Source organism: Belonocnema kinseyi, chromosome 8 (genome assembly GCF_010883055.1).
Source record: "Belonocnema kinseyi isolate 2016_QV_RU_SX_M_011 chromosome 8, B_treatae_v1, whole genome shotgun sequence".
NCBI lineage: Eukaryota > Metazoa > Arthropoda > Insecta > Hymenoptera > Cynipidae > Belonocnema > Belonocnema kinseyi.
The window spans coordinates 19113116-19129442 of record NC_046664.1 but is presented as its reverse complement, the minus strand read 5'-3'; the positions used below and the strand labels follow the sequence as shown (position 1 = coordinate 19129442).

The following is a 16327-nucleotide window of genomic DNA, read 5'->3' as shown; positions in this document are numbered from 1 at the left end:
TAAAAATATTAACTAATAATTAATAATTAAAGTAAGTGTTAAGTAATAAGAGAAAAGACGAAAATTTGTTAGTGGAAATATGAACGATTTCACGTTCCAAGGGAAGTTTAAAATCAGACCTAGGGGTGTTTTTACCCTTATATTTGTCACCTAAATTCCTGAATAAAAAAAATATTTTTTCGTATTCTAAATCCCTCGAATTGTCCTGAAGTTTTCGACTGAAAAATTAATTATCGTGATTTTTTTGTGCAGATTTTGCTTACCTTTTCCATAAAGAATAGGAACGTGATCGGTGGCCAAACGAGTTTTTGTTTTTATTCCAACAAGCAATGGAGATCCTCGTCTGGTTGAAACACATTCGTCTGGGAAATATTTGCTCTTAAAGCAAAGGGCGAAGGCACCTTCCTGAAGTTATAATTAAAGTTGCATTGTTGCATTTTTTTTTGTTCTTTTTTTTCATATTATTATTTCTAATTTGTCCTATAAACAATTTCAAATAACAAATGGAGCCTTGACAATAAATCATTTTCAACTTTAATTTATTATGAGCACAGAAAAACATGTTGAGGGAAAAAAAGATTTTCAGGGGAAAATGTTGAAACATTAAGAAATTGTTTACTTAAAAAACAAAATTCAACCGAACTTTTTTTCTTTATCGCTTCTTATCAAATTTTGAAAAATGTTGAGATTTTGATTAGTGTCATCTCATTTTACTGGAAAAAAGATTATCTAAAACTTGATCTCATTTTATTTTTTTTATAAATTTTTTAATTACTAGAATGATTAAAAAACTATTTTTTAAACAAAGAATTTTATTAAAAAAAAATCAACTATATTTGATAATAATGCATTTATTACTAAAAACTGAATGACGCCAAAAGTTTCATTTGCAACAATTTCGTGAGAAGAGATGAGAAAAAAAATTGGGTTAAAAACAAAATTTCCTAAACAAAAAATTGTATATGTTCCAAAATTTTTTCATGACAAATAATCTCCTTTTATTTAAAAAGAACATAAGTAATAATAAATAAAAAGTTTTTTATAATTCTAAAAATTGGAATGATATCAGTGATGGCTTGTAAAAGAAAAAACCTGATTTTTCATGAAAACAAATTTAAATCTTAGAAAAAATAATTATTTTAACAATATTTTTTTATTGGAATTTTTTCTTAATGTTGCTTTTTACCAGCTTTTTAAACTATTTCAAACTTAATGAATCATTGCTTATTTTGTCGGAGAAAATATTCCCTAAAACTCTACAGTTTCCAGTTTGGAAAATAAGTAAACAATCTTAAAATAATAATTATTTGTTCAAAAAATTTTTTTTCTCTTAAAAAAAATTGTTTTAACAATTTCATCCGAAAATAGTAGCTTCAAATCTACAAAAAATTGGGGAGATTTTTCTGATTTACAGCAATTTGCAAACAAGACATTTTTTAACACATTTTTTCGAGCCCGGTTAATCAATAATTTTATTTTTTTTGATAAAATAGGTTTTTTTTATTGAAAATTTCAACCATATTGTTGATTATTTATTTTTTGATTTGAAAATTCATCTCTTTCTGTATAAAAGTTCATTTTTTTAATTTAAAATGGAACTTTATTGTAAAAAATTAATCTGTTTCGGTTGAAAATTAATTTTTTTTTGAAAATTCAATTGTTTCGTAGATAATTTATATTTTCGGCTCTTAAATTCAACATATTATTAGAAAATTTAACTATTTAGTTAAAAATTAAATCATTTTGAGAAATTTAACAATATTGTTAAAAATTCTCATTTCTCGGTTAAAAATACGTCTTTTTGGATTGAAAATTCAACAATCTGATTGACATTTTTTCTTTCCTGACTCGAAATTTTTTTTATAATTAAAAATTCAACAATTTTTTGGAATTTCAGCTATTTGGTCGAACATTCATCTTTCCGGATTAATAATTAATCTCATTTTGTAGAAATCGCTTCTTTTTTGGTTAAAAAATGCAACCGTCTAGAGAATAATTATTATGTTTCAGTTCAAAAATGTATTTTGTTTAAACTCACATTTTCGGGTTAAAAACTCAAATCTTTTTAGAAGTTTTATAGGTTTTGCTACCAAATTTTAAAACTTTGGTAGAAAACTCCACTATCTGATTGAGAATTTACGCATCTTTTACTGAATTGGTCGGTTGGTTAAATTAAACTGGTTTAAAAAAAATTAAATTGGTTGTTGCCATATCAACTATTAAATTTTTCGTTCAAAAAATCTTTTTATTTAGGTTGAAAATTCAAATCCTTGGTTCTCAGTTGAAGTACATTCTTAAAAGTTCATTTTTTTGTTTAAAGTTTATAATTTTAGTTAAAAGTTCAGTTTTTTAAAGTAATTTTGTAATTAAAAATTGGACCTTTTTTAATTCAACTGGTTGATTGTAAATTAACTATATTGTTTAAAATTTATATGAATATTTGGCTGAAAATTAAATTATTTTGTGAAAATTTAAAAATATTGTTAAAAAATCATAATTCTTGTTTGAAAATACTTCTTGGCTCGAAAAGACCACGATTTGATTATTTTTTCTTTTTCTTTTCTAAATAAAAATTTTTTTATCATGGAAAATTCAACCATTTTGTTGAAAATTCATCTTTTTGGTTTAGAAATTAATCTCACTCTGCAGAAAGTTCACCTTTTTTGGTTAAAAATTTGAATTTTTTGTAGACATTTTGTAGTTTTTAATCAAAGATTCAAAAATTTGATAAACCATTCAATTATTTGGTTGGAAATTTATGTATTTTTTTGAAAATTCGTCTTTCTTGGTTAACTCAAACTGTTTATTTTAATTTTTTATAGCAATATCAGCTATTAAATTTTTCGTTTAAAAAAATTGACTATTTTGTTTAAAATTCAAATTATTGATTGTAAATTAACATTATTGTTAAAAATTCGCCTCTCTCGATACAAAAATCAACTATTTAGTTTAAAAAAATGTAGAAATAAAAAAAATAAATAAAAGTTAATCCAATAAAATATGGTATTAACATCACATCCACTGTTTTAACTATTTTATTGAAAATTTATCTGATTAATTGAAAATTTGTCTTTTTTAGTAGAAAATTAATCTTCTTGCTTCAAAATTTAACTAATTGTTTAAATAGTCGACTGTCTTGTGTAAATTGCATGTTTTCCACTTAAAAATAAAACATTTTTGATAATTTTTTTTCTTTATTGCCATAAAAATCTTTCATCGATAAAAAATTCCTCTTTTTCATTTGAAAATAGTGTCTTCAGTGTTATTTTTTTTCGAAATAGTAGCAAAATAGTATCATCGATTGAAAAAAAGTGTCAAGTAGTGTTAATAGTTCGGAGATTCCGAGGCCTGCTATCAATTCCAAATTAATTATACTTTTTTAGAATTGAAATTTTATTCTCAACCCACCTTATTGGATACGATAAAAGAGAATTTATAGAATTAGGATTACACTTTAGATACTGTTAAACGTACGGTAAAATTATATACGGATTGAATTTTTAGAAAAAATAGAAACAGGAAGACTTACTAGTTGTTGAACAACTTGTTCGACGAGTTCGCGGAACGAGTAGGTCGGGTGTTGAACCCAAAGATGATGGATTAATTTTGCAATTATTTCCGTGTCAGTTTCACTCTCAAAAACGTACCCTCTTTGTTCAAGAAGAGTTTTCACTTCCTTATAATTTGTAATGATACCTGCATCACGAAATATAAGTATAAAAATAAAACTTGCATACAATTTCATATCATTTTTTTCACATTTAAGGGGGATAACCCTACAGTAGATAATGAGCCTACAATAATAATTAATTAAAAATAATAATCTATAAAAAAATAATTTTTTTAAAATTAATAGCTAAGACATTAAGCTAATTAAAAATTATAATTAGAATAAATTTTTAATAATAATGCTTTTAATTAATGATCATCTACTGCAGGTTCATTATCCACTGTAAAAGATTAAAGATTAATTTTTACATGAAGAAAAGAAGAAGCAATCTTTCTATACGAAATGTTGTATTTTTTAACAATTCTAAATGATTTTTTAATCCCGGCTGACATTATAGATCTTTATTTATACATTGAATTTAGTTACAAGAGATAATCAGGATTAAATTGTTTATTTATTGAACACACATATTCAATTTATTAGTTGAAAATTAAAGAAAAAATAACTGCTATAAATTAAACTGTGGAAAATTTAATCACTTCAATTAAATCAATGAATCAATTGAATGTTTTTCCATTTTAAACAGTAATATATCCAATTTTCTAGAAAAACAATCGAAATTTTCGACTATTGAAAATTCATTTATCAATTTTCTACAATTTCCAATACTTAATAATTAGATTGTCAAATTGTCTTCCATTTTCAAAAGATGAATTTTCTACTGTCGAAAATTTAATTATCAATATTCTTCAATTTTGAGCAATTAGAAATTCAATGTTAAAATTTCTTCAATTTTCAACAATAAAATTGTCAACTGTTGAAAATTCAATGATCAATTTTTCTCAATTGTCAACAGTCAATAATTCAATTTTCAATTCTACTCAATTTTCAACAATTGAATTTTCCATTCTTAAAAATTCACTTAATCAATTCTCTTTATTTTTCAACAGTCAATAATTCGCTCTTAAATTATCTTCAATTTTCAACATGTGAATTTTCCTTCGAAAATTCAATTATCAATTTTTTTCAAATTTGAAGTTAAAAATTTAATTTTCAATCGTATACAATTTTAGACAAGAGAATTTTTAACTATTGGAAATTTAATTCTCAATTTTCTTCAATTTCGAACAGTCAATAATTCAATTTTTAATTGTCCTCAATTTTCAACATTTGAATTTTCCAATCTTAAAAATTCGATTTTCTTCAATTTTGAACATTAAAAAATTCAATTTTCAATAATAGAATTGTCAACTGTTGAGAATCCGATTCTCAATTTTCCTCAATTTCGAACTGTCAATAATTCAATTTTCAAGTGTCCTTAATTTTCAACAGTTAAATTTTTCATTGTTAAAAATTCAATTATCAATTTTCCTTCATTTCTAAAAGTCAATTATTCGATTGTCAATTTTCTTCAATTTCCAACAGTCAATAATTCAATTTTTAATTGTTCTCAATTTTCAACATTTGAATCTTCCAATCTTAAAAATCCAATTTTCTTCAATTTTGAACATTCCAAAATTCAATTTTCATCAATTTTCAATAATATAATTGTCAACTGTTGAAAATTCAAGATCAATGTTTCTCAATTTCCAACAGTCAATAATTCAATTTTCAATTCTACTCAATTTTCAACAATTGAATTTTCCATTCTTAAAAATTCACTTAATCAATTCTCTTTATTTTTCAACAGTCAATAATTCGCTCTTAAATTATCTTCAATTTTCAACATTTGAATTTTCCGTCGAAAATTCAATTATCAATTTTTTTCAAATTTGAAGTTAAAAATTTAATTTTCAATCGTATACAATTTTAAACAAGAGAATTTTTAACTATTGGAAATTTAATTCTCAATTTTCTTTAATTTCGAACAGTCAATAATTCAATTTTTAATTGTCCTTAACTTTTAAAAGTTGAATTTCCCAATGTTATAAATTCAATTTTCAACATTCAAAAATTCAATTTTTAAATTTCTTCAATTTTCAATAATACAATTGTCAACTGTTGAAAATTCAATGATCAATTTTCAATTTCCAACAATTAATAATTCAATTTTTAATTGTCCACAATCTTAAAACAGTTGAATTTTCCAATCTTAAAAATTCAATTTTCTTCAATTTTGAATGTTCAAAAATTCAAATTTCATCAATTTTCAATAATAGATTTGTCAACTGTTGAAAAGCCAATTCTCAATTTTCCTCAATTTAGAACTGTCAATAATTCAATTTTCAATTCTCCTCAATTTTCAATTCTCAATTTTCAACAGCTGAATTTTCCATTGCTAAAAATTCAAATTTCTTCATTTTTGAACAGTCAATAATTCGATTTTCAATTATCTTCAATTTTCAACATTTGGATTTTCTGTAAAAAATTCGTATTATCAGTTATCTTCAATCTTGAAAAGTTGAAAATTCAATTTTGAATCTTCTTCGATTTTCAACAAGAGAAATTTCAACTTTTGGAAATTCAATTTTCAACAGTCAACAATATTTTCAATTCTGAATTTTCTACAGCTGAATCTTCTATTGTTAAGAAGTCAATTATCAATGTTCTTCAATTTTCAACAATTGAAAATTCAATTTTTGTTTTTGTTTAATTTTTAATAATAGAATTGTCAACTGTTTAAAATTCCATTCTCAATTTTCTTCAATTTCCAACATTGAATAATTTAATTTTTAATTGTCCTCAATTTTCAACAGTTGAATTTTCCATTGTTAAAATTTTTATTTTCTTCAATTTTTAACATTCAAAAATACAATTTTCATAAATTTTCAAAAATAATATTATCAACTATTGAAAATTCAACGATCAATTTTCCCCAATTTCCAACAGTCGATAATTCAATTTTCAATTCTCCTCAATTTTCAACAGTTGAATTTTCCATTCTTAAAAATTTACTCAATAAATTTTCTTCATTTTTCAACAGTCAATAATTCGCTTTTAAATTATCTTTAATTTTCAACATTTTAATTTTCTTTTAAAAATTCAATTATGAATTTTATTCAATTTTGAAGTTAAAATTTTAATTTTCAATCTTATTCGATTTTCAACAAGAGAATTTTCAACTGTTCGAAATTTAGTTATCAATTTTCTTCATTTTTCAACAGTCAATAATTCGCTTTTAAATAATTTTTAATTTTCAACATTTTAATTTTCTTTTAAAAATTCAATTATCAATTTTATTCAATTTCGAAGTTAAAAATTTCATTTTCAATCTTTTTCGATTTTCAACAAGAGAATTTTCAACTGTTCGAAATTCAATTATCAATTTTCTTCAGTTTACAACAGTCAATAATTCGATTTTCAATTATCTTTAATTTTTAACATTTGGATATTGTCAAAAATTCATATTATCAATTTTTTTCAATTTTAAAGGGTTAAAAATTCAATTTTCAAAGGTCATCAATTTTCAATAATAGAATTGTCAACTGTTGATAATTCAATTATCGATATTCCTCAATTTCGAACTGCCAATAATTCAATTTTCAATTGCCCTTAATTTTTTACAGTTGAATTTTCTATTGTTGAAAATTCAATGATCAATTTTCTTTATTTTCCAACAGTCAATTATTCGATTTTCAATTACCTTCAATTTTTAACATTAGAATTTTCTGTCAGAAATTCATATTATCAATTTTCTTCAATGTTGAAGTGTTGAAAATTCAGTTTTCAATCTTCTTCAATTTTAAACAAGAGAAATTTCAACTGTTGGAAATTCAATTTTCTTCAATTTCCAACAGTCAATAATATTTTCAATTCTCAATTTTAAACAGTTGAATCTTCTATTGTTAAGAATTCAATTATTAATATTCTTTAATTTTCGACAGTAGAAAATTCAATTTTTGTTTTTGTTTAATTTTTAACAATAGAATTTTCAACTGTTTGAAATCCAATTTTCTTCAAGCTTCGAGAGTAGAAACTTCAATTTTTGATTTTCTCATACAGTCACAGTTAAAAATTTAATTTTTAATTTTAATCGAATTTCAACCATTGAATTTTAAACTGCTGAATATTTAGTGATCAAATTTCTTTGAGTTTTAACAGTTAATAATTCGATTTTCAACCCTCCTCAATTTTCAACCGCTGAATCATCTACTACTGAAGATTCAATTCTCAATTTTCTTCAATTTTCAACAGCATTCAAAAATTCGAATTTCATCAATTTTCAATATTAGAATTGTCAACTGTTGAAAATTCAATCATAAATTTTCCTCAATTTCCAACAGTCAATAATTCAATTTCAATTATCTTCAATTTTAAACATTGAAATTTTTTGTCAAAAATTCAATTATCAATTTTCCGCAATTTCCTGCAGTCAATAATTCAATTTTCCATTGACCTCAATTTTTAACAGTTGAATTATCCATTGCTAAACGTTCACTTAAGCAACTTTATCCTTTTTTCAACAGTCAATAATTCGATTGTCAATTATCTTCAATTTTCAACAATTGAATTTTCTGTCAAAAATTCAATTATCAATTTTCTTCAACTTTTAACAGTTAAAAATTCAAGTCTCAATTTTCTTCAATTTCCAACAGTCAATAATAATATTTTAATTTCTCAATTTTCAACAGTTGAATTTGCTATTATTAAGAATTAAATGATCAATTTTATTCAATTTTCAGCCATTGAATATTAAAAAGTTAATTTTTTTTCGAATTTCAACCATTAAATTTAAGCCTTTGAAAATTCAATTATCAATTTTCTACCATTTTTAACAGTTAATAATTTCATTTTTAAAAGTTGAATTTTCTAGTGCTAAATATTAAATTCTCAATTTCCTTTAAAGTTTAATTTTCTACTGTTTACAATTCAATTTTCTTTAATGGTCAAAAGTAAATAATTCGATTTTCAAATCTCTTCAATTTTCACCAGTTGAATTTTCTTCTGTTGAAAATTCAATTTTCAACTGTCTTCAATTTTCAACAGTTGAAAATTCCTTCTTTTTTTAATTGAAATTTATTCTTTTTATTTAAAAATTCAAATATTGCATTTTTTGTTGAAGCTTTGTTTTTGAACATTCAACTACTTGGTTCAAAATTGAACTACTTTGTTGAAAACTAATTTTTTGGTTGAAGATTCAACATTTTATTTTAAATTTACTTTGTTGAAATAAATAAATAAATTCTTAATGAACTTTCCATGAAATTTGTCTTTTTGGTTTGAAAATGCATTTTTTTTTTATAGAAATTTCATCTTTTTTCTTTTAAATGCAACTTTTTTATTAGAATTAATCTGTTTTGATTTGAGGATTTTACTTTATTGTTACAAACTTGACTTTTTTGTAGAAAATTTCACTTTGTAGTTGGAAATTAATCTTTTTGGTTGAAAATTGAACTAGTTTATTTAAAAATGCAGCTATTTTGTTCAAAGTACAATATCAATTTTCAACACTTGAATTTTCTATTATTAAAAATTCAATGATCAATTTTCTTCAGTTTTCAACAGTTAATAATACAGTTTTTGATTCATTACCAACAATGGAATTTTTAAAAGTTGAAAATTAAATTTTTGTTTTTGTTTAATTTACAACAATAGAAATTTTGTTGTTGAAAATTCAACCACTTGGTTGAAAATTGAAAAAGACTGTTAAAAACTCATTTTTTGGTTGATGATTCAACATTTTATTTGAAATTTAATTTCTTGAAAAAAATATAATGAATTCTTAATAAACTTGATATGAAATGCGTCATTTGTCTTTTTTGGTAGAAAGTTAAATAGAACTATTTTATTCCAACTCATGCTGATGATAAAAATTCACTTTAAATAAGGCACTTTGCACTTTTAAACCACAATTTTTATTTATCAATTTAGCAAACTTTTTAACTTTTTTTCAAATTCGTTTGAGTACAAAAAATTTTTATTTGTCATTTTAAAAAGTTTCAAAAAAATAATAAACAAAAATTCAAAGTAAAATATACAATTTTTTGTTAAAATGACCATTTTTCTTTCTTCATTGAGAATTTAATTATTTTGTTGAAAATTTCTTTTTAGTTATTCAAAAACTAATTTCTGTAAAACAAAATTCGATCATATCCTTTTTGATTGCAAATTTATATTTGAAATTGAAAATTTATCTTTTTTAGTTGGTAATTCAATTCATTTTTTGAATAAAAAAAAATTTTTTGTAGAAAATTAATCCTCTAGGTTGAAAATCCATCTTTTTCATAAAAGATGTAACTATTTGATAACAAATTCATTTGTTTTGGTAGAGAATTCAGCTTTTTTAAATTTTATTTATCTAGTAGAAAATTAATTTTTGTAATTAAAAACTTATGTCATTTTTGGTTAAAAACTCTATTTTTTGTTTGAAAAATCGTCTTTTTCGTTAGAAAATTATTCTTCCTGGTTAAAAATTTACCTTCTTCATTGATACAATTACTTTTTTGAAAATTCCTTTTCAGTTTTGTCAAAAACTAATTTAGGTCAGAGAAAATGTGATTATACCATTTTTGGTAGAAAATTCAACCATTGGTTTAAAAATTCACGTATTCCGATGAAAATTCTTGTTTTTTTTGTACAAAATTAATCTTGTTCGGTTGAAAATTCATATTTTTATATTGAGAATTAATCTATTATGTTGAAAATTTCTTTTATTAAATTAAGTTTCTTTTTTTCACGCAAAATTGGACAAATTTGCCTAAAAAGGTAAATTCCCAACAAAAAAGTATCATAGTTTACATTTCAATCAAAGAAAATGAAATTTATTTTCAAAAAATAATTTTTAAACCAAAAAGATTCAATTTTCACAAATGAAGATTTTTCACTCAAGAAAGAAATAAAAGTTTATCAAAATTGTTTAACCTACAAGCCAAAAGACAAATTTTCTCTACAAAAATTGAATTTTCAAACCAAAAATATGACATTTCAGCAAAAAAGTAATTTGCCACGAAACTGATGCATTTTTACTCGACATAAATGAAATTTCAAAGAAAAAAAAACATTTTTTTACCAGAAAAGGAGAACCTGGAACTGAAAAAGATCGATTTAAAAAAAGGATTTTCCACTTAACGTTGACTTTTCACGATCAAAATATGGATTTTCGAACCAAGAAACTAATTGCCACGAAACAAATTTAAAATGTTTAAGTTGCATTTTTTCTAAAAAGGATAAACTTTTTTTTAACCGATATATTTTTCTTAATAGTTGAACTTTCATTCAAGAAAGATTCCAGTTGAATTTTCGGGAGAAAAATATGAATTTTTTAAAAAAAAGAAGTTTATAAGAAAAAAATGAAAATTTTAATCCAAAAAGACAAATTTTTTCTACTAAACAAGTTGAATTCTGTAGCAAGTAGTTGCATTTTTATTCAAAAAACATTAAATTTCTCTCAAAACAGATGGATACTTAATTAACAAAAAAAAACGAATTAAAAAAAATGGACTTTTCATCCAGAAAGGATTTCAGTTCTCTTTTTAACAACAAAGTATTAAATTCGAACGAAAAGTAAATTTTCTACAAAATAGTTCAATTTTCAACAATGCAGCAAAATTTTTAACCAAAAAGTATGCATTTTGAACAAAACTGTTGAATTTTAATACCAAAAAGTTTTATTTTTATCTAAGAAGATGTCATTTCTGCTAAAACAGGCGAATTTCAAAATCAAAAAGACAAACTTTCAAAAAAAGAGTTGAATTTTCACCCAGAAAAATTTCAATTGGCTTTTCAACATAAAAAAACGAATTTAAAAAAGTTTTAATTTTTCTGGGAAATAATTTATTTTTCAGCAAAACAGTTACATCTTTATACAAAAATAAATGCCATATATCTCCTAAAAAAAACTCTTAAATAAAAAAGACCATTTTTTAGAAAGAATACTTTTCATCCAAAAAAGTCCAGAAATTCGGGATAACTAAACACAGCCAATATAAAAATAATAAAACAATGTAATATAAAATTAAAATACATAAATTTTAAATAAATACAATTCAAATTTACCATTGTGAACAACAACAAATCCATGTCCTTCATCAGATCGCTGGGGATGTGAATTAACTTCAGATGGAACCCCATGAGTTGCCCAACGGGTGTGAGCAATTCCAACGTGACTTTCTATTTGCGACTCAAACTCAAGATTGGTACCTGAAATCGCAAAAATAAATGTAAAAATGAAATAATTTTAATGAATCAATCAGAAATGGCTGGAGAAAAATAAAAAAAACTAACTTAATAGGCGAGACATTTGTGTGCATAATAGAACTGACAAAGATTTTAGATTTATGAATGTAAAACTCCATTATTACATTTTTTTTAGTTAAAATAAGCAATTTTCTATCAATTAAAAGGGAATTTTCAACAAAAACAGTTAAATTTTTATCCAAACTAATGAATGTTTGATTTAACCCTTAAAGTGCATTGTGGGTCTCGGATACCCCAAGCAATTTTCAAATTCTTATAAACCATACTTAATTCGAAAAAATTGAGCAAGTGTCGCCATCTAACCTTAGTTGGAGACACTAACTGTAAGTAAAGTCGTTTAGCATACTGCGTCAAGCGTCAGTCTACTACCAGCAGCAGCTGAAAATGGATGTGAAAAAATCGTGGGGTAAGTAACACCCAGTGTGCACTTAGTGAGTGAAAAAGTAATTTTGGAGAAAATTTTGGTTGTTGAACAACAAGTCATGCGAGAGCAGACTGTGGATGTGTTGAATAAATATACTTATAAAAATACAGTTATATATGTTTTTTTCAATTTCTTGTATTTTTATAGTATTACATTTCCAAGCTCTTTAATTTTCATAATAATAAATCGATTTAAAGGCAAAAAATCTGATTCATCATTTTATCATAAAATGGACTTTTCAACTTAGCAACTAAATGTCTTTTTTGAAAGCACCCATGTTGCAATATTTCTTTATGAAATTACACTATTTCAAAAGTATAGTCATAAGTGTTCAGGTTAAAATAATTAAAATTGTGTGAGTTATGAATTTTTAAGTAAAAAAACTTTTTTTTCACTTTTTTCAATAATTTTTTTAACAAACTTAAAATAAATAAATGGCTATAAAATAAACTCAACATTATGAAAGATACCTTAAACTATATCGGATATTTTTATTGTGCCAAAATATTCAATAGGGGTTAAACAAATACATGATTAAATACGCTTGGGTGTTTATCACCCACCATGCACTTTACCGTGATTTTTACCATGTATGCACTTTGAGGGTTAAGAAAATGAATTCTTAACAAAAAGTGTAATAGTTGTTATTTCCACCACAAAATATTTTTATTTTCAATAAAAAACTGTTAAATTAAACAGAAAAATATGTACCAAAATAATTAATTTTTCGACTGAAAAAATACGATTTTTCAACAAAATGAGTTAATTTTTAAAAGGAAAATATCAATTTTAGAACATAAATGGAATAACTAGATTTGAAAAAAATTACTTTATACAAAAAAAGACAGTTTCCAATTTTCAACCAAAGAAATGAAACAAAATACACGATCTTGTAACCCAACATTTTAATTTTTAACGGAATTTTCTAACTAAGAGTTGAATTTTTAATCAAAAACGTGAATTTTGTAGCAAAAATAGAAACACTTTTAACCAAAAAAAAAGAACAGTTTAATTTTGAATTAGAAAAATAATTTTTTTAACAATTAAAATAAATTTTCAAACATTTAAGTTGAATTTTCGGCTAAAAAAGATGGATTTTCAACCAAAGATATGATAGTTAAATTTTCAGTTCAAAAAATTAATTTTTAATAAAAAAAATTATTTTTAGCTAATAAAAATCAACTTTTAACCAAAAAGATTAATTTTCCACCCAAAAACATGAATTTTTAAACAAATAAATACATCTGCAACGAAATTTTGAACTTTAAAAGTAGTATTAAACCGTATAGTTCAATTTTCGAACAAACCAATGAATTTTCAAAGAAAAAAAATTAATTTTCTACCAAGAAAATGATTCATTTATATGAAAACATATGAATTTTCTACCAAATTTGGAATTTTTAAAGGAATTTCCTACCTTATAGTTAAATTTTCAACGAAATAAATGAATTTTTGACCAAAAAGTGATGTATTCACCAGTAGGATTAATATTCTTCACAAAAAAAGAAAGTATGAATAAAATACATAAATTTGCAACCAAGAAAGATTTTTCAACCAATAATACAAAAATCCCGTACAAAATGTTGAATTTTCACGCCAAAAGACGAATTATTGACAAGAAACTGGAATTTACTACTAAAAAAAATGCATTTTTAACCAAAGTAATTGAATTTTGAACTTAAAAAAGACAGAAAATGAATTTTTACCTAAAAAAAAAGTTTCTAACAAAACCGGTATAGCGACATGTCCAGTCAAAAAAATTCATTTTCAACTAAACGAATTTTCAACAATTTTAAGCGAATAAATTAATTTTTAAATAAAATAATGAATATTTAAACAAAAAATGTGAATTTTGAACCCAATAGTTCAATTTTTAACAAAAAAGATGACTTTTCTACCAATAAGACAAATTTTAAACAAGATATATAAACTTTTAACAATATAGCTAAATTTTTAACCAAACAGACGAACTTTTAACGAAGAAGTTGAAACGTCTGCCAAAAAAGATTAATTTTCGACAATAAATGGAATACTTACATTTTCAGCAAAGAAAAATTAATTTTTAATAATAAAACACAAATTTCCAATTGAAGAAATGAATTTCCAACAAAAAAGATTTTGAATTTTTAAAGAAACTTTTAACCTAATAATTAAATTTTCAACCAAAGAAATGCATTTTTAATCAACAAGGAGAATTAGTCATCCAGCGAATTAATATTTTGCCACAAAAGAAAAAGTTTCAACAAAATACATAAATTGTCAACCAAATTGTTAAATTTTCAAGTGAAGTAGATAAATGTTTAATCAGGCATGGAATAGTTACATTTTATATTAAAAAAGTAATCTTAAAATAAAATGTACAACAAAATAGTTAAATTGTTAAGAAACGAAAATATTTTTTTAACTAAAATAATTAATCTTCAACCAAAAAAGGAATTTTTGACTCAGTATTTGAATATTTAATTTTTAATCTAATTTTCTACCAAAAAAGACAAATTTTGAACAAAATAGTTAAATTCGCTGATAAAATAATTTTTAAAAACAACTAGTTAATAGTTAACTTTTCAGTTAAAAAATTAATTTTTAACAGAAAGAAAATAATATTCAACAAAGTGGTATTGACCAAAGAAATTAATTTTAAACTAAAATAATAAATATTCAAACAAAGAAATGATTTTTTAGACCAGAACTTGAATTTTTTATCCAAAAAGACAAAGCTCTAACAAAATAAAATCATTTGCAACTAAATAGTTCAATTTTTAAACAAAATATGAATTTTCAACCACGAAGAAAAAATTTGTATAAAAAAAGGTAAATTTTCGTCAGAAAATGAAATAGTTGAATTTTCAGTTGAAAAACTAATTTTCAACCAAAGAACTAATTTCTAATCAAAGAAATGCATTTTTAACAAAAAGTAATAAATCTTGAGTGAAGAAGATAAATATTGAACCAAACATGGAATAGTTAAATTTGCAGTTAAAAAAATTAATTTAAAAAAAAAAAAAAGAAGAAGAATTTTCCACCCCCGATTTGAATTTTTCCCAAAAACCATTGCCAACAAAATAGTTCAATTTCCAACCAAACAGATGAATTTTCAACTAAAAAGATTAAATTTAGATAAAAAAAGATCAATTTTCAACATAAAGTGTAATAGTTCAATTTGGTTAAAAATTAATTTTCAATCAGGGAACTTATTTTCAACCAAAGAAAGGAATTTTTAACGAAAAAAAATAATGTTTAACAGGACATGGAATAGTTGAATTTTCATTAGAAATAGATTTTAGAACAAAAAATTCTCAACGAAATAGAAAGGTTTTCAAATAAAATTATCAATCATTAATCCGAGGGGCCATTCAGGGCTAATGTTATGGAATTTTCCGTAATTCGAACCCCTTTTCCAACTTCTGCAGGGCAAACGATACGGACAATTCCTGAAATATAGACAGTGCCTAATAAAATATATATTGAATAATATGTGCACTTATATGAGTATTTGCACTAAGGGAGATTTATTTAAAAAATTTACTCAAAATTATTATGTAACATATTTTCAAAACATCTCTGAAAATACCGATTACCGCAATTCGTGACACATTCGTGACGCATTCGTGACGCATCTCGGGAATTAACGATTTCCGTAATTCCCGGCCTACTCCCTAAATTTGAATTAGTTAAAATTTTTAATAATTTCAACTAGCGGCTCAACTCTAGCTATGAATGAGTAGTTTTTACTGATAAGTTATTAAAAAGAACTGTTTCATGGCTAGAATCGAGCCACTGATTGAAATTTGTAAAAAATTTAACTGATTCAAATTTAGTGAGTACATTGGAAAATGATCAGTTACAAGTACTTCAGGTTTTGGTTTATCAATAAATGTTAGAAATATGTAAATAAACAAATTAGACTTTACCACAAAACGTGACTAAATTTGATAGGGTTGCTGGAGAAATGATTATTATGATCACTGTGTAAAGCTCGTTTTATTTTTTCTTCCTCTTATTACGAGGGTAGTTCAATAAGTCCTTAGAATGAAGTATAAAAACAATTTTTTTTGGGTAAATTTTTTTTTATTTTTCAACATAATCTCCTTGGAGCT

General features: G+C 23.5%; 1 protein-coding gene across 6 annotated transcripts in view; it reads right to left on the bottom strand.

The window, feature by feature from the left end:
• LOC117177926 (glutamine--fructose-6-phosphate aminotransferase [isomerizing] 2) overlaps window positions 1-16327 on the bottom strand; it is a 114512-nt gene that overhangs the window by 58935 nt on the left and 39250 nt on the right. For all 6 annotated transcript variants that reach the window (XM_033369039.1, XM_033369042.1, XM_033369043.1 and 3 more), the window contains exons 4-6: window positions 11606-11749; window positions 3530-3696; window positions 264-405 (exon numbers count right to left, since the gene is read on the bottom strand). In XM_033369039.1, the coding sequence (XP_033224930.1) occupies window positions 264-405; window positions 3530-3696; window positions 11606-11749 (453 nt within the window). The remainder of the gene's footprint in view (window positions 1-263; window positions 406-3529; window positions 3697-11605; window positions 11750-16327) is intronic.